We start from the raw sequence: 19,302 nt of genomic DNA, 5'->3' as shown, positions 1-19,302 counted from the left end.
GGAACCACTGCAAGTGTGCCTTTGAAGGGAGGCAGAGAGCACTGCATTGGAGCAGATAGCGAGAGCTCCCTCACCCTTCCCATACAGAGAGTAAGGCATAAATAGGAACTACAAGGGAAGAAGCAAAGCTGGTCAAACTTGGAATTTCTGTTCCATAGAATATTACTACATATTGGAAAAAATTCATTCTGTTGGAATGTTTTTGACCAGCTCTAGTGAGAGGTTCCTTACCAAGAAACAAGATAATACAAGTAGCTCTTTGGCACCCTCTCGACTACAAAGCAATATTCAAACCAAGCTGAAACATGGTTTAGTTATTGCTGCATGTTGATAGTACAGCTTGGGACAGGGAGTCTAAGGCTGAAAAGGTGCCACTCCAGAGATCATGTGTGTTCATGTCACTAGAAGTCCTCAGAGTAGAAGCTAGAGAACCACCAAAACCACTCTTCTCTCTCTCCTCAAGTAAGGGTGCCAAAATCTCTCCTAAAGAGACAGGAAACCTCCACAGCTTCTAGAATACCAAAATCCTTAGCCAAGAGAAAGGGCCACCTCTCCCAGTTCAATATTGCAACAGTTGTGATCATCTAAAGTGCTTAAAATCCTCTTAGTATACAGCAAAAATGCTGCTGGCAGGTCGATCTTAACAGCAGCCCCTTGAGTTTGGAACTCCCTCTCCTTTCACTCCTAATTGCCTTCAGAGCCTATCTATCTGTTTCTCCGAGACTTTGCGGAAGACTGTGGTAGGGGTGGGGTTTATCATGAGAGCAGCCAGCAGCACTCTAAAGAGGTGAGGCTCACTGGGTGCTCCTGATACAAGCTATGGTGCTTTACAGTGATGGCAGAGTGCTCAGAGCTTTTTGAGATGGGAATCTTGCATGTATTTTTTATATATTGAAGAAATAAACTCTGCTATAATTGAAGAGGTAAGTGGCCCAACTGGCATCCACTAGTAATACAGACCCTAAGTCCACCCAACTCCATCTCCATCATGAGCCAAATTCAGTCCTGGTCTAAACAGGCCCAACATCATACTTCTTTAATATGACCCACTGTGTAAATTCAGCCCTCTCACTTTAGCCTTTCCTTCCCACTCCTGCGTTTATTAGGATGACAAGGGAGATTGTGGACTTCCTTTCCACCCTCACTTTTAATCTCATTTGGCTAAAGAAATTCACAGAATTTAGAAACAAGAAGTTAATTGGTTTTATTTAAACAGAGCATTACGCTCACTGCTTCACTATTTCAAAATTCCCTTTGAACATCTGATATTATCAGTTATGATATTTTTAACCACTATCTTCCCTTTAAAAAAGGAAAATACACATTAGAAAAAAATATGGTCGTGACAGATTATCTGGAATAGTCTCCAGCAGATACAAGTACAAAAAGTAGAACATCCTGAAATAAAATTCTTTCACATTGGGCAAAACCGCTTTTCAGAACACTGCACAGTGAACACAGATAAGCCGGCTGACATCTGATATTTACCAGTTCAACTAATGCACGGCAGGAACATCCAAAAGAAAGGCATTCAACATTTAATATCCAAGTATCAGAACAGCCCTGGAGCAATATATTGCAGTTACAAATAAACCACAATTCATTGTGTATTATGGGAAGATATCTCCCCCACCCCCAGCTCTAGAATTATGCAGTATTGCGTGTTTGTGTGTGTGAAGTCCACTCTTCTCATCACTAAGTTAACTATAAAAAATGAACAGTGATCCAAAAATATTACTGGCTACGTCTCACTAGCCAAAAGATGAACTCTTTCTTCATTTGTGCCTGGAGGAATCTGTAGGCTGGATCTGTGAGTGGAGGGGAAGGGAAAAGAAGGAAAGGCAATATGTGTGACAGAATTTCTGGATACTTTTTAAATACATAATGCTAGCATTATTTAACAAAAAACAAACAAAAAACCCAAACAAATGCAGGTGTAGTCTGTGCCCCAGAAGTGTTTAAAGTCTCTTTCATTACTAAGCTGATTTTGTGTTTTCCTTAGGGCTAGTCTATGCTACCCGCCCAGATCGGTGGGTAGAAATCGATCTCTTGGGGATCGATTTATCGCGTCTCATCTAGACGGATAAATCGATCCCCGAATCGACGCGCGTTCTCCCACCTCGTCAGGAGGAGTAAGCGCCGTCGACGGGGGAGCCGCGGCGGTCGATTTGCCGCCGTCTTCACAACGGGGTAAGTCGAATAGGATACGTCGAATTCGGCTACGCTATTCGCGTAGCTGAATTTGCGTATCTTAAATCGATTCCCCCCCCCCCGCCCCCATGTAGACCTAGCCTTAATGAAAACCTTTTAAATCTGGTTGGAAATGGATGTAAAGAATGAAAGTCCCACAGTACCTTCTTCTTCGTGAGGCCTCTAGGATATAGAATATTCCAATAGCTAGCCCCTTTAAAGAAACAGCCACCAATTATTATAGTTGTAATAGTTGTGTAATATTTTACAGTTGCAGTCTGCAATAAAAGCAACAAGCAAGAATATTAGCTTTACTTACACTTAATAACGCCCATCCTCCTTGTATGGCGGCAGCCCATTCAAACCCCAGCCTCTCATTTAGGAATCCACCTAATGTTGGTCCTACAAAACCTCTAAAAATATCAAAGAGAAGAAGTATGGGTACCTCAAAGAGAAGAAATTACAACATCCACAGCTAAGAGATTTTTTTATCACAATACGTTGAGACAAGAGGTTTCAGATCTATAACTTATGTATAGATGGCACATCAGCTGGCAGACATCTATGGAGTAGTCCCATGCTAGAGCGGTTTGACACAGGGTCTGTCAATGTAGTCCATGCACCAAACTGAGGTTTTGTGAAGTGGTGGGGTGGGGAAAGCTACTCAGAATATAAACTAACTTATGTTTTCAGACTTGTGTCTTGTTGACTCCTGTGCCCATGCATAGTCCCACTGATTTAAATAGGACCGTGCCCAGGTCTGTGCTAGAACTCAATGCAGGAGTGGGGCCTTGTGTTCAAAGTTAGACTACTTATATAGGGGCCTAGTTTTCTGAGGAGCTGAACACCTTGAAAGGTCCATTGATTTCCATGTGAATAGTGCGTGCTCAGCTTTTTTGAAAAGCACAGTACAGCATCATTCTCATGCAGTAGAACAACATTATTGTTTGTTCACAATTCACTTTGTGTAAACTGAAGTAGCTTTTTACAAAATCTAAAGACGGACTTAGTAACAGGAGAGGACTGTACATATCTCTTTACTACATCCACCAGGCTGCTGTCATATACCCAGCATTGCTCTCAACTGTCCTGCACTAAGCAGGACAGCCAGCATTTCAGTCACTCAGCAGAGAGCATCCCACTCTTGTTCCATTAAATCCCATCAGCTGCCAATACGGATGATAAAGCAGGGCAGACTAACATCCTGGAAAATGCTGCCCAAAGCTATGGTTTGTGCTGCTGTTGCTTGTGTGCTGCTATCAACACAAGCAGGGTGGGCAGAGCACTGGCTGTGGCATACCTCATGACCTCCTCAACTTCCACTCACTTGATGGCAGCAACTGGGTGAGAAACTCTGGAACCCCTCCCTTCTAGCCAAATACACGCAGGGCCAGATTCAGGGGCAGGTAACCTAGGCAACCGCTTGAGGTGCTGGACTTGGGACACTGGGCTCAGGGTCCTGTTTTTCTTGTTAGTGGCAAAAAGGAAAAATAGAATGTTTGAAGTAAAGTGTTTCAGGTATTCCACATGTGGATTCATTTTTCACTAACCTTTGAGAATGTTCTGGACCTTTCTAGAATTTTGTGGAACCCTCCAGACTTTGAGAGCTACATTTTCCTTGAACCTCCTAGAATGTTGTCAGCCATGCCCCCATGGGTATGTAAGGGGCGGGGTGTCACCAGTCAGTCAGTGAGATATAAAAACAAAGTGAAGTGAGAATGCATCTGCGATATTGTGAACCTTGTTTTATTGTGCAATTGTGAAAGTGTACTTGTGTTTTAAGACTTGAAGAGTGTAAGTAGCGACTAATAAAGGATATATTTAATGAGACACCAGTGAGATCTATCAAACCCCTATCTAAGCAACAATATAAAAGAAATACTGTTACTTCTTTTGCCATGCTTAACACATAATGTTTGAGGACTTCCTAAGACTGCGGAACATAGACTTTTGCTCTCCCCAATGCTGTCTGTTTTCCCCCATAGAAAGTAAAGATGCTCCCAAAAGAAGCCTTCAGGAGCTCAGTATAGGAAGCAAAAAGCTCAATTGCAATCTAGTTTGCATCAAGGGGTAAATTTGATGGAAAAAATATCTGAAACAGATCAATATAGACCAGGCTTTAGGTAGTAGCGATCGTCCCAGTGCAAATAAAATTGAGGAGCAAAGTGTAAATGATGGAAGTCCTATTACTAAGGAATTAACAGATTTACCTGAAGATAAGAAATGGAAATGTGAGGAAAGTGATGGAAAATCGCCCAGTTTTCCTGGCGGCATAAAGGAGAGCAAAGAAGAAGAATGTGGCTCACATGAAAAGGAGCGTAATGTGAAAGAAAAAAAACCTGGTTTACATGAAAAGGAGAGAAATGATGAAGAATCAGCCTTGCACGATGACAGAAACAGCAGTGAGAAAAATTGCACACCGCAAATGGATACATCAGATTCTGTTTTATGGCCAGCAATCCTAAACTCTGCCAATATAGATCATACAATTTTGAACGGGCCAGGCAAAACTGAAGATATGATGTTTCCAGTAAATGGGCAGAAGTGACACATCTCAAAGTCACACTGCGAAAGAGTGCTCGAGAATGGTGAGAAACTGAATTGGCATTGGCTAGTTTACTCAAAACACAACTGACAAAGTATTCTATTTTTTTGCAAAATATTTGACAAAGCCAAATCATTGCTTCTGCTTTCCGGGTACAATTACCAGCATAATTTAGCTGATGCTCTGAAGCAACATAAAAAGTCTCCTGGCCATTTTACAGCCTACTCCAAATGGTTGGAGGTCAAGTCCAGACTCAAGCTGAATAAATGCAGACACAGAGAAAACTAGTGCATTATTAAATGTAGAAACCCAGCATTGGAGGAAAGTGCACAAGCATCTGATCTCAAATTACTTGCAAAGAATAATTTGGCTTTCTGGGGCTTGTCGGATATGTTCAGTGGACAACTTAGCAGTAATTTCCTCAGTTTGGTAGAGCTCCAATGATGTCATGAGTGAGCACCTACATCGAGTAGTTCGTAAAGAAGCTATGGACCATTACCGCAGCAAAACAATTCAAAATGAATTGATTGACCTTATGGCAAGGAAGGGACTTGATAACATATTGATGTGGCTTGACAAAGCGAAGTACTATGCCGTAATAATGGACTGCACTCCGGACATTTGCCACAATGAGAAGACGTCATTTATAGTAAGATTTGTTGATGACGAAGGCGGCTGTATCCAAGTAAAGAAACACTATCTGTTTCCAGTCTGTGGATGACTGGACTGGAAAAAGCCTAACAGAACTGTTTATGAATGTTTTGAATGAGAATAAAATAAAGCTTCAGGATTGCCGTGGCCAAGGCTATGACAACAGCATGAACATGAAGGGAAGAAACAGTGGCGTCCGGGCAAGGATCCTGGCACTGAATCCAAGAGCTTTCTTCATGACTTGTGGCTGCCATGCCATCAATCTGGTTCTGTCAGAGGCAGCAGCATCTTCTTTAGAATCAGTATCTCTCTTCAGAGTATTGCAAAGGATATACCTCCTGTTTTCAGCATCAACTATCAGGTGGAAGATTCTCACAGATAACGACAAATCTGACCATGAAGCCACTAGGTGACACTCACAGAGAGCCACATTGACAGCATAAGGCCAGCGAGCTACCAAGTGACTGAGGTTTATGATGCCCTGATGGAACTGAAGCAGTCGAGTAAAGCTGAGGCCGGAATCCAACATGAGGCGCAAAGCCTGGCCAACCGGATCACGGACTTCAAATTTCTGATCTCAATTGTGCTTTGACACGATATCCTGTTCCAAGTAAATGTTGTAAGCAAAGCATTAAAAACTCAGTCAATGGACGTCACAACTGCTGCTACTTTGACTAGAAGCTGCCCTGATTTCATTGTGGCCTACAGAGACAACGGATTTGAAGGTGCCATCACTGCTGCCAAAGAAATGGCAGAAAACTTAGGAGTTGAGCCTTTCTTCAAGGAAACTCATTCATCGGAAGAAGAGAGAGTTTGGTTACAAGGGAAGAGATGAGGTGATGGGAAGCTTGGAAGAAAAATTCAGGAGGGAGTTTTTTTGCTCACTCATTACTGCTGCTCAAGTGTCCATCGAAGAAAGGTTTGGACAAATGAAGTACCATGAAAAGACCTGGGTTTTTTTGTATGCCCTTAGTAAGCTGCCAGTGGACAGGAAAACACTCGAACAATTGTACAGACCTTCACTGGAAGCTGACACATGGGGAATGTTCAGATGTCAATGATAAAGACCTCTATGTCGAATTGGACAACATCCATCACATTTTGCAACATGGGAAGCACCCTCCACTCCAAGTTTTCCAATTCATTCATGATGCAAAGCTGAAGGATACTTTTCCTAATGTGTGGATAGCTTTGAGGATTCTGCTCACGCTGCCAATCACAGTCTCAAGTGGTAAGCGCAGCTTTTTGAAGCTCAGGCTCATTAAAATGTATATCTGATCAATGATGGCTAAGGCTGTGATTGTGTCATGGAGGTTGCAGAAGTCACAAATTCCATGACTTTCCACGACCTCAGTGACTTTCGCAGCTGCAGTGGCTGGTGCAGCTGATCCCGGGGCCAGCTTGTAGCGGGGTGGCCACCCGCTCCTGCCCGGAAGGGCTTAAAACAGCCCTTCGAGAGGGCTGTGGCAGGGGGAACAGCCCAGGCTGAGTGGGAGGCAGGCTCAGCTGGGGCCATGCCCCAGTCAGGGCCCAGCTGGCCCTATAAAGGCTTGAGCCTGGAGCTCAAGCAAACACACTCTCTCTCTCTGCCTTTAGAGGGAGAAGGGCCTGGCTGCTAGGGAGTGTACCTGGGTACCTAAGGTGGAGCAGGACTGGGCGAGGCAAGAGGCGCTGGGGAGCTCTAGCCTAGAAATCCCCCAGGCTGCAGGCCTAGGGTAAGGCCAACTGGGTACTGGGGTTGCAAAGGGGCAGCCCACAGGTAGGCAGAGGCAGCAGGTCCAAACCCCTTTGCCTGTGATGCGTGGCTGATACACTGCAGTCTGCCCCAGTGAACGGGGGCTAAGTAATGACTGGCAGTAGCCAAGACTGAGGTGAAGTGGGGATAGTGGGTGGGGGTTCCCCTGGGAGGGGGAGACCCAGAACTGTGGGGTTACTGCCAGGTGGCAGCACCCCAGATAACGGGGCACCAGGTCCTGGGAGGAACACGGGGGCCAGACTGAGGTAAGGTGGATCACCAGCCTGCAGAGGGTGCTCCGGAGCCTGTGACAAGCTAATTCCCACAGACAACCAGCAGGAGGTGCCGCAGGGGTGAGTCAACTCCCTTACACAGCTGCTTGGGTGTCCTGCAGCCAGCAGCACTGGGTGCCACTGGAGCGGCCTGGGAGCCAGCCGCACAGGCCACTGCTCAGGCAATTCCAGGGTGGCTGGCCCCGGGGAGTGCCCAAGCAGTGGTCCCCAGGGACTCAGAGCAGGGGTGGCTGGGGGAAGTCAGCCCCCACGGCCAATGCAGGGGCTAGCCATCAGTCCCCAGGCCCCCACAGCAGTGGTGTCCTGGTGGACCCCAGAGCAGCAGCACCTGGAGCCTCAGGAACTGCTAAGTTTTATTCAGGGGTATTTATATAATAAGAAGTCATGGACAGGTCCTGGGCCATGAATTTTTGTTTCTTGCCTGTCACCTGTCCATGACTTTTACTAAAAATACCCATGATTAAATCTTAGCCTTAATGATGGCCAATGAGAGACTGACATTGCTTGCTCTTTCATTGCTTGAAAATGCCATTGCCAGTCTTTGGATCTCTGACGCTGTGCTTCAGCTTACGAGGGCAAAGGCAAGAAAAGCGACCTTTTGAACTAAAGGACTAGGGTTAACATTCTAAGGCTGTCACCTACTGTGACACTAATTAATACTGCTCCACCCAATGTCAGTGTACAGTTCAATTTTGTGATGTTAGAACACTTCAGTTATTCTTAAAATTAAGACGTTTCTATAAGCTTAGAGGGATTTTTTTTATTTTCTTATATATGGCATGAATACATGCAGATTTACAGCTCCTAGCATGCAAATTGATAGTCTTATATGACAGGGATAAATCATGCATGCAAATTGTGCATCAAAGTCATGAAATGGGCTACAAATGCAAAAAAAAAAAAAAAAAAAAGTATGGGGGGGGGGAGCACCAAAGGCACTCCTTGCCTGGGGTGCCATTTGATCTAGAGCCAGCCCTGAACACACACTCACCCCTACCTCAAAATGCCAAATTATCCACACATCAAACTGCCCAGACAATGAAGGGGAAAAGAGGTGATTGGCAAGAGAGCGGAGGGGGAGACAGAGGGTAGAAATTGGGAGTAGTGATGGGAACATCACTACATCCTTCATCTCAGGCACAAGCATCCCTCCTTGTACTATTGGGAGGTTCAGTGTCACTGTCTTTAAGCTACCACACGCCAAGAGTTTTGATAGCCAAGAAGTAACCACACACACAGGGGAACTGCAGGCTCACCCAGACTTAGTCACCAACAATTATTTCTTGATGTGAAAGACACCACCATCTCAAGGAAGATTAGTTCAGATTCCATCCTGCTATCCCTTTCCTGCCCATTTTGAAACACTGCAGAACATGCCCACCTGGCAGCAGTTTAGTAATGAGTCTTTGGTCCAAGGTTAACACAATGACAGAGGTAAAAGTTAAGTGATTTTTCATTATCAATTTGTCACTGGGAGACTGGCCCCTTTAAGAGGGAGCAGGGTCCAGAGCACCTGTGACTGACTACCTGTTGCCCAACCAGGCTTAAGAAGAGATACCTAGAAAACAGGAGATGGGGAAGGGCTTCCAATGGATCTCTCTTTCAACACAGGGAAAGAAGGGAGAAAATTACACAGGGAGCAGGTGAAAGGGTCCCTGAAGGAAGCTACTGGGAACCTGGAAGCACAGACTCCCCACCCCCCCAAGAAAGAGGGCTATGCAACCCCTGAACCTGAGGGGACAGAGACTGCAGGCCAAGGAGGCTTTATTTTGAATCTGGGCAAAAGACTTTATTTCAAAAAAGTCTTTGGACTTCATAAAGTAGAACCCCAGCAGGGGAATTTCATGTTATACCTTTGGACTGTGTGGCATTCTTAAGGGGTCCTGAGAGCACAGACTATTGAGATAGGACATTGAAGAGCCATACTTGGCCAGCAGGGGGGACGCTAAAGGGCAAGCCAGCTCTTCTACACACTTAAGCAGCCCAGCAACATTATAGTAACACAGGGCAACCAAAACACCAGAAGTTTATAGAGCATGACTGTGTACCTACCCAAGTGACCACATTGCACCACAGAGTCCAGACACCAGTCCTAATGCACTTAACCCCTGCTCGAATCCATTGTCACTGGAGAAAGACAGACAGGTTATTTCCACTAAGTACATTTCTTTCCTTTTAAAGTGCTCTATTCCTGTGGGAATGTCCCCCCCAGGGAAATATGAACTACATAAAAATACACACAAGTGCATCTACTATAGCACAGAGAAGTTTGTCTGTACAGAGGATCTACAACTTTCTGCCCCTTGTCTTGCCTATTAAGCCACCTGGCACCACCTCCCTAGAAGAAGGAAGATAAGGACAACGTTAAGTGGGATTCCTACCACTACAGCGTAATCACCTTTGAGACTGTGATAACTGGATATCCATGTCATACACAGTCAGTCTTGTGATGGGGCATAGGAGAAGGAAAGCTGAGAGATGGGTCTGAAAAAGGGGAAAGCCCTTGGTTCCAAGGAGAAATACACGTTGGCTAAACATGGAACCAAGAGGACCTCAGCCCATTATGGGCAAGCAGCATGGAAGATGCTGCATTTAAAGTAATCCTGACTCCTGCTGATAGAACTGTTACTGTAGTGTCTCCCAGAGAGACAACAGTATTTGCTGGATATTAACCCTTCCAATGACCTGAAATAAAAGTCCCCTTAAAAATATATATACACATTAGTCTTATGGCTTGCTATGCAAACTACCAAAACCAGCTGGACCCCGTGACCATATTGAGGTTGTCACATCCCCTGAACAATAGATAAAATTCAGAAGTGCTTAAGTGATGTAGAAGCCCAGCTCACTTTAAAAAATAAAAAGCAAGAAAGCCACTTGACAAGAGCCTAAGTCACTTTTTCAAAAGATTCACCCAACATCTCAGGCTCAGATCAATAATTAATTAGTTCCCCCACCCCTCCCTCTCAGAGAATGAAAAGGTGGCTGGAAATTGTTTGTAGAGCTTCCAAGTATTAGTAATAATATAAACAGATAGAATTACTTACTAAGCACAACTGAGCATCTCAGGAAACAGTGGGACACCAGTCATCCCAAAGGAAAAGCCATATAAAACCAGCATTAGGACAAACATCCAGAGTTTGCTGCAAAATGAGCATTGAAAGGAATGGTGTAAAACATCTTTAAAATAAACTTTACTCTCGTTAATTAGGACTGTTACACCAGTTCTCCATGGTTCAGAGATTAGTTTTCCCTTCAAACCATCGTTCGCTATAATATTCATTTTAAACCATCCAGTAAATAGCCCTGCATGTTTTGACAGAAGAGATTTAATAGTGCAGCTCCAATTTGAAAAATGGACTTTGTGAAAAATAAAAAATTCTGTGATTCCATGTCTGTTGCGTCAATGATTTCCTTATGCAGGGAGCTCAGTGTATAAACAGAGAATGGTTTTACCAACTGCTGACCCTGAAAATTTATCCTGGGGTTGTTAAATCCAAGATACGGTCTTTGTTTCATAACACTAAACATTCTGCAGTCCACAGTTACATTGGTGTAGAGATAGAGGTGTGAAAAAAACCCTACAAACTAATTCCTGAAGTTTCTCCTCCACTCACTCCTCCTCCCAAAATGTTTGAAATTGGTTATGTTCTTCTTCAAAAGTTAGGAAAAAAATGTAACCAGCTCTACATCTTAGCAACCCTTGCCATCAGTGTCATTTCACAGGTGTAACAGAGTATATAATTGGAAGACAATAGGGGTAGCACAGGTGGCTTAACAAATGGAACACAGACTTTCTTCACTTTTTTGGGGGGCAATGATTTTCCATTGAGAGGCATTTCAATGTCATAAATATCCAAGGAGAGACAGGCAATGTAGTTTTTTTTTTTCCGTGTAATTAGTTGAGATAAATACCAAATGCGGGCTATAGCGTTTACCTCATCTAGCTATATTGAGGTAAAACCACACACCACAGTACCAGTCTCCCCTTGGATACGACATCAAGATGGCTCTCAGTGGGATCCCTCCTCCTCCCCCCTCTACCCCCACCCATGAAGACATAGCCATAGTTGCTTATGCATCCCAAGAATTAACAAAATATATCACTTTGCTCTCCCACAGCCATGTTGGTCCTGGAGGACTTACCAGTAACAACAAAACTAACCTTTATTATTCTCCACCCCACACACAGACTAAAGTGAGTAGGTACATCTCTGAAGAGGCAAAGGCTGCAGGTCAATACAGATGAGTTATTTTTTCTAGTCATTTTTTAATTATAACCGTACGTGTATTCTGATGCTCCCATCTGGAGGTACATTTGTGTTCTGCTGCTTGAGCAAGGAAAACAGTATCTCTTTTCAAAAGCTCAGCAGATAAACTCCTCTTGCATTGAGTGGCTACATAAAGTGGTAATAATTAGACAGAATGCCAATTAATGGGGAAAGCTCACTTGATAGTGTTGGAGATAAAAGGTGGTAAACTGTACCTTTCAATGTGCAAGATGGGAGCAGGTCCTAACAGGAAAAACGACAGTGCTGTCAGTAAGCCTCCAAAGACCAACAACCATTTCCTTAGGTGCTGTGAAAGAGAAATCAAAGGTCTGAAGAAATTCAAACTCAACCAAACTCTTATCTGCCAAACTAGCACATAGGCAAAAATAATTTGGTTAAGGCACTTCTGAACACTTCAAACCCACCAGGGAAAAGGAAGATACTTGTGACTCATTCAGATGCATTTCCCTTCCTTCAGAAGCAGCTCAAACCTCTTGGGGGTGAAAGCAGGAAGTAGAACAATAATTTTCTAGAGAAAGTTAATATTCTCTCCCCATCACAACAGAGTACGAGTCCTTACACTTAACATTTGCCACTCAGTATTAGTTATGGCACCACAGTATCTCCTACTCCCAGTGTAAGAGGATGCTGCAGATATGACAGGTAACAGAGGCAAATTTAAAAGTTTGACAGTATTACCTCAACCCCCAATGAAGCTTTTAAAAGTGGCCCCTGCGGAAAACTCCTTTACATTCTGACTGAGGCTCCATAGATGGATGTATGGGAGCAGGGCCGGCTTTAGGATTTTTGCCGCCCCAAGCAGAAACAATTTTGGCCATCCCCCCCCCGTTTTTTTTCTTACCCCACCCCCGGCCCCGCCTCAGCTCCGCCCCTTCCCCAAATCCCCTGCCCTGCCTCCTCCCCCCAGGCTCTCAAGCCTGGGAGGGAGGGTGAGCAGCAGCGCGCGAATCAGCTGTTTCGCGCGCCGTGGCGCACGAGCGGCAGCAGCGGAGGTGAGCTAGGGCGGCTGGGGCACATTTTTAGGGGCGGCATTCTGGCGCTGGCCATGCTGCCCCTAAAAATGTGCCGCCCCAAGCACCAGCTTGTTTTGCTGGTGCCTAGAGCCGGCCCTGTATGGGAGAGGCACTGATCAGTACATTTCCTATCTCATGCGCACTCCCTGGCAAGTACTGCCTACTGTGGGGATTGCATCCGGAAGCTTTCAGGTGACAAATCAGGAGGTGAGGGTATTTCAAGTCACTGTGACCCTATTGCAAGCAGACTCTGCCACCAGGTGCCCAAAGCTTGGTTTTCACCAGCAGTATGATTCAGGACTTTATAAAAAAAAAAAAAAAAAAAAAAAAAAAAAACCTGCTGAAACGTAAGTTTGCACGTGATGCTGATGTGACATTAACGGCTCCCACTACTGTCAAGTGCTTGCTGCCATACAGAGTTGACCATGCACATAATTTTGGATATTCAATCTCTCTGCTTTTCCTATTGTCTTTTTGCTACATAATTGGTGGTCACTGGTAAATGGCAAAAGTGACACATACTATGTCAAAATAAATAGACATTTGCACTTGTGATCAGATAAGACTTGAACAAAGATCTCCAAAGGTAAAAGGCTGTGTCACCAAAGCCTCCTAGCCCACACATATACCAAGCTCATTTGAAATATATTCCTATAGTGAGCTTTTCATTAAGAGTGTGAAGGTACGGCTGGCCAGTACATTTGTTCAGAAGGGGGGGGGGAAAATCCTGATAGCTTGTTCACCACCCCACACCCTCTCTCCCCCCAATTCCAGCTCTACCTGGAGTAGTGATTCTTTACATCTAAGAGGCCAATCATGCATTTAGCCCATCTAAAAATCCAGCTGTATATCAGCTATAATGTACATAGAAACAGTAAAGATAATGAACAAGTGTATTTGTGATCTTAATGTAACCTCAGATCCTTTGAAGAAAATGGGACTCAGTGCAGGTGTAAAGGCCTGGGCAGATGGACCCCTTTGCAGAATTGGGGTCTTGGTCTAAGACTTCAGAAAAGAGACTTCTCTGCCTTTTTACTTTGCATATTTAAGCTAGTCATGTACATATGACACTATACAAGCAACAAGAGATTTTACTCACTGGCATTTTATCACTTAGAAGCCCAAGTAATGGTGAAGACAGGGAGTAGGAGAGTGCCAACGCTAGAAATACTAAACCCACATAACCAGCCGGTAATTTGAACTGTAAAATAAAGTTAAAAAAAAAAAAAAAAAAGCACAGAATGATTGAAGTAGTCCATAAGAATCACATTTTAGGCGAAGTGGCTGAAGCCAATAATTTTAACTTCCTTCTGAAATATATTTTTCAATACTTGCATATCAGCAGAAGTTTTGGGGTTACCCCTTACCCCAAATCTCTTCAATTCATCAAGTTCCATTACTCCACAGACACGCATGGTTCAAGTCTAATCTCAAAAATTGACAGATTTGCCCCCAATCCAGAAGGCTTAATTTTAACAGCTCAGAATCTGGGGTGTTTGAAATCTAGATCTCAGAGTTCAGTACAAGTGGCTCTAGTATTTACATCTCCAATTTTTAGTTTTGTTAATAGTAGAATACTACAGCATTTGTATCTTCCTACTAGGTGAATTTATTTTACAGCATGATTTCCCTTTAAGATGGCTTTTAAACTGGAAAAAATTAATGATTTGATTTGTTTAAAAAAAAAAAAAAGTCACAAAAAACACCTCTGTTTGCAGTGTTGTTGCAGCCATGTTGGTTCCAAGATATGAGAGACACAAGGTGGGTGAGGCAATATCTTTTATTGAACCAACTTCTGTTGATGAAAAAAAGACAAGCTTTTGAGCTATACAGAGTTCTTCTCCCGGTCTTGGAAGGGTTCTCAAAATTGTCACAGCTAAATACAAGGTGTGGAACAGATTGGTTAGCATAAGTAGTTAGCATATATGCTAAGGGTCCATTTAAGGTGAAGTGGCTCATTAACACTCTGCTCATAGGACAAAAAAGGTGGGGTAGTGGGTTACAGATTGTTGTAATAAACCATAAATCCTATACTTTATTAAAACCATGATTTTAGTGTCTAGCAAAGTTATGAATTTAAGCTCCCAGGCTTGTCTTTTGAAAGTGTTGTGCAGTTTTCTTTTGAGGAGGAGGACTGAGAAGTCAGATATGAAGTGATTGTTTCATGAAAAGTGTTCAAACACCAGTGATATGGTGTTTTTGTCTTTCATCATTTTTCTTTGTGAGTTATCTGAGAGAATAATAACTGTCTGGTTATTAGTTATTTATTGGAGAATATAGTGCACTCGATGAGGTACACCACATGTTGTGATAGGCATGTGTAGGACCCATGGATCTTGAAGGGTGCGTTGTGGGGGGTATTGATCATTATAGCTATAGTGATGTGTCTTCAGGTTTTGCTTCTGTTATGGCAGAAGCTGGTGCCACTTGGAGTTGGTGGGTTCTGGTCTGTGGAGAGCTTACTTCTGATTATGAATTTGGAGAGGTAAGGGGTTGTTTCAAGGCCAAAAGAGGGGATTCAGGAAAGCTTTCTTTCAGGACAGGGTCCCCACTGAGTATGGGTTGTAATTATTTAATGATACCCTGTATGGGTTCCAGTATGGGATGATAGGTGACAAATAGGGTTGTGCAGTCAGACAGTTTTATTTCCATATTGAAGAAAGTTCTTTCAGGGTGTTTGGGTGGCCTGTTCCCTAAAGCAATCTACGTAACGTCTCTGGTGGAGTGTCCTTGTTTGATGAAGGCAGTTTTAAAGTGCAGTAAGATATGTATCCCGGACTTTCTCCTCAAAGCATATTCTGTGGTATCTGAGTGCCTAGCATGGTGTGTTTGGGGTAGTTACTGGATCTGTGAAGTCAAGTGTGGTGATCCATGAGTTTCTTGTACACAGTTTTCTGTAGGGATCCATTATTGAAGCTGATCGTGGTCTCCAGGAAGTTGATGGTGGTGAGGGAGTGTTCTAGAGAGAGTTTAGTAGATGGGTGGTGGTTTGTTGAAGTTGTGGTGGAAATCTGAGGGAGTTTAGGTCATCTGTCGAGAAGATGAAAATGTCATGGTGCATTTGTCCAGAAATTCTTCCTCAAGGTGGCCCACGAAGGGGTTCGCATATTGGGGAGCCATCCTAATACCCATGGCTGTTTCCATGCTTTGAACAAACTGTTTGTTGTTGAATGTGAAATTGTTATGGGTGAGGATGAAATGGATGAGTTTGGTGATGTGTTTGGGGTGGATATCTGAGTGTTGATCATTGTCTTGTAGATATTTGAAGTAGGCAGTGATGCTGTCATTGTGAAGAATGTTGGTATAGAGGAGTGACATTCACGGTGGCAAGGATGGTGTTTTGAGGGAGCTTCTTAATATTGCAGAGTTTCTGCAGGAAGTTTCGTGTGTCCTGGATGAAGCTGACCTTTTGTGTGATGAGTGGTTTGAGGATAGTTTCTAGGAGTCTAGATATTCCTTCAGTAAGAGTGCCATGGCTAGGTATGATGGGTCTGCCAGGGTTCCATTGTTCGTGTATCTCAAGAAGCATGTAGAAGATCCCTGGGGTAGTTTTGTGCAGGATGAAGTTGTAGAGTTTCTCTTGGAGTTGTTTGAGGAAGGATTTGATAATATCTTTAAATTTCTGGGTGGATTGTGGTGTGGGGGTCTTCTTTAAGTTCATTATAGTAGGCATTGTTGGAAAGTTGTCAGCTTACCTCATTGATGTAGTCATCATGGTTGAGAATTACAATACTCCCTTTGTCGTCAGGTTTGATCATTATCTAGTGGTTGGATTTCAGGGACTGTACAGCTGTCCTCTTGGCAGGGGAAAGATTGTGGTGGATATGCTGTTTGTTAAGGATTTCACAGTCTATTTTTTTTTCCTGAAGCAATCAATGTGTGGTTTTGTCCACTCTGGGGTGTCCAGCAGCGTGCCCTCTAATTTTCTCCACACATGTGTGGAATGAATTTTGTTATGTGCACCATCACCTCCATATTGGTGTACATAACAAAAGTCATGTGGGGGGGATGGGGCCGAGGGGTTTGGAGTGTGGGGGGGGGCTCAGGACTGGGGTTTGGATGCGGGGGGTGAGGGATCTGGCTGGAGGTATGGGGACAGTGATAAGGGACTCAGAGCTGGGACAGAGGGTTGGGATGCAAGGGGTGAGGGATCTGGCTGGGGGGGTGCAGGTTCTGGGGTGAGGTCAGGGATGAGGGGTTTGGGGTGCAGGCTGCCCCAGGACTACGGCAGGGAGAGAGGACTCCCCCCAGTGCGCTCTCTCTCTCTCCCCCCCTCTCTCAGCACCTAGGCTGGGGTGGGGGGAGAAGAGAGACAGAAGAAGAGGTGTCTCTCCTTGCTCTGGCAGCTCCGGGGCTGGCACCACGGGATAGGCATCTCCCCCCCCCCCCCCCCCCCCCGCCCGCAGCAGGTCCGCGACTGGGCTAGGCTGGGGCCAGCAGGGAGAGGTGCCTCTCCCCACCGCAGCAGGTCCAGGGCTGGGAGAGAAGCATGTCTCCCCGCCACAGCCCTGAATACCTGCACGACACTTAATGTGACCACACAGCTTAGAGGAAGCTTAGATGTCCAGTCAGATGATTCTTTTTTTCTTATGACTGTGGGTGGGGACATGGTAGTTGTGGGAGGTGTTGTCATTGTTGTGAAAGAATACTTGAGGAAGAGTCCATGAAAGAGTTATTCTAGTTTTCTACATGATAGTATGGTATCAGGGTCTGTGGTGGGGCAGAATTTCGGTCCCTTGTAAAGTACAGATAATTCAGCTGCAATTAGGGGTACTCTTGATAAATTGATGATGTTGGGTTGTCATGCAGCATTCATGTGGTGGGTCCTATTGCCATGGTTTATCTCAGAGGCAAAGTTCTGTGGGTTGTGGAGTTGTTGTAGTTGGTTCCGACAGTGGTTAGTTTTTGTTTTTAACTAGTTGTTTGAGGTTTTTTGCGTGATCTCCAGGTAGGTTTCTTGATTTTTTTCTTTCGATCATGTGGGGGTACATGATAATTTCTTGTATGAGGTGATTTCTTCTGGAGTATGGGAGGTGCAAGAGATGGTTTCTTTGTTTTTCTGAAGTCCTTCTGCAGAGCTGCACACCATATTTGGGGTTGTAGGTCTCTTTCTCCAAAGAAAAGTTGGTCCAGTAAAAGCTATTACTTCATCCACTATGTCTCTCTAATATCCTGGGAACAACAAGTCAAACAACAATGGAAGATACTGAATTTTGCCATTGAAATGGAAATTCCTCAACATGAAGGAAGAAAAAACAAACAAAACAAACAAAACAGCGACATTTACTTCCTGAGTAAATGCAAGAAACAAAACATGCCCCCCAGAGGGCTCATCATCTATAGCCCTCTGACCAATATGCTTCAAATATGCTAAGTAACTCTGCAAAAGGACTTCAGAAAAAACTGAAGAACCATCTCTTGCCCCTCACATATTCCAGAAGGAACCTGACAGACAGCTATATACACAACAAACGTGTTGATCACCATACCTACCTACCTACCCAGGTCCAGTAACTACCCCAGATATACCAAGAAATCGGTTACCTACAGCCAGGCTGTCAGATATCACAGAATATGCTTTGAGGAAAAAGTCAGAGACACATACCTTAACACACTTAAAACCACCTTCACTAAATAAGGACAGTCCACCAGAGGAGTGGATTATATCACAGAACAGGCCTCCCTAATAGCCTGAGAGAGCTTGCTCCATTACAGAAAATAAACAAAAATTCTGATTGCATATCCCCACTTGTCAGTTATCACACCACACTGGAACCCTTATAGGGCATCATTAAACAATTACAACCCATGCTCAATGGGGACCACATCCCGAAAAAAGTATTTCCTGAACCCTCTCTTCTGGCCTTGAAACAACCCCCTCCCCTACAACCTCACTAAGCTCCTCATCAGAAGCAAGCTCCCCACAGACTAGGGCCCACCAACTCAAAATGGCACCATACCCTGCCAGAACAACAGAAGGAACAATATACACCTTTCAAGATCCAGGGGTCCTACACATGCCTATCGCAATGTGTGGTTTGCCTCATCCAGTGCACTCAATGCCCCAACAACCAGACAATCACTATGCTGTCAAATAAACTTGCACAGAAAAGTGATAAGACAAAAACACTTTATCACATATGGGTGAACACTTTTCACAAAACCATCACTCTGTATCTGACCTCTCAGGCCTCCTCCTCAAAGGTAACCTGCACAACACCTTCAAAAGATGAGCCTGGAGCTTAAAATCATAATGCTGCTAGACACTACAATCAAGGTCTTAATAAAGGACACTGGATTTATGGCTTATTACAACCATCTGTAACCCACTAACCCCACTTTTTTGTCCTATGACTGCAGGGGTGTTAATGGGCCACTTCACCTTGAACGGTCCCTTACAATATGTATTAACTTCTTATGCTAAACAACCTGTTCCACTTTGTATTTAGCTATGACACTCTGAATACCCTTCCCAGACCTGGAGGAGAGCTTTGTGTAATTCAAAAGCTTCTTTCTCTTCTCTCCCCCCCACCCCCAAACAAAAGTTGGTCCCATAAAAGATCTCACCCACTTTGTCTCTGTG

The 19,302-nt window shown here is 44.1% G+C and overlaps 1 protein-coding gene across 3 annotated transcripts in view; it reads right to left on the bottom strand.

Annotated features, from left to right (window-relative positions):
* Positions 1–1,699: 1,699 nt before the first annotated feature.
* LOC112112413 (MFS-type transporter SLC18B1-like) overlaps positions 1,700–19,302 on the bottom strand; it is a 37,074-nt gene continuing 19,471 nt past the window's right edge. For all 3 annotated transcript variants that reach the window (XM_024208330.3, XM_024208338.2, XM_024208345.2), the window contains exons 8-14: positions 13,819–13,920; positions 11,901–11,992; positions 10,462–10,557; positions 9,467–9,541; positions 2,510–2,603; positions 2,355–2,404; positions 1,700–1,808 (exon numbers count right to left, since the gene is read on the bottom strand). In XM_024208330.3, the coding sequence (XP_024064098.1) occupies positions 1,742–1,808; positions 2,355–2,404; positions 2,510–2,603; positions 9,467–9,541; positions 10,462–10,557; positions 11,901–11,992; positions 13,819–13,920 (576 nt within the window). In that variant the 3' untranslated portion in view covers positions 1,700–1,741. The remainder of the gene's footprint in view (positions 1,809–2,354; positions 2,405–2,509; positions 2,604–9,466; positions 9,542–10,461; positions 10,558–11,900; positions 11,993–13,818; positions 13,921–19,302) is intronic.

This window comes from Terrapene carolina, unplaced genomic scaffold (assembly GCF_002925995.2).
Source record: "Terrapene carolina triunguis isolate 2854851 unplaced genomic scaffold, T_m_triunguis-2.0 Scaffold85, whole genome shotgun sequence".
Lineage (NCBI taxonomy): Eukaryota > Metazoa > Chordata > Testudines > Emydidae > Terrapene > Terrapene triunguis.
The sequence above is the reverse complement of the archived record's forward strand: the minus strand, read 5'-3'. Positions and strand labels throughout refer to the sequence as shown.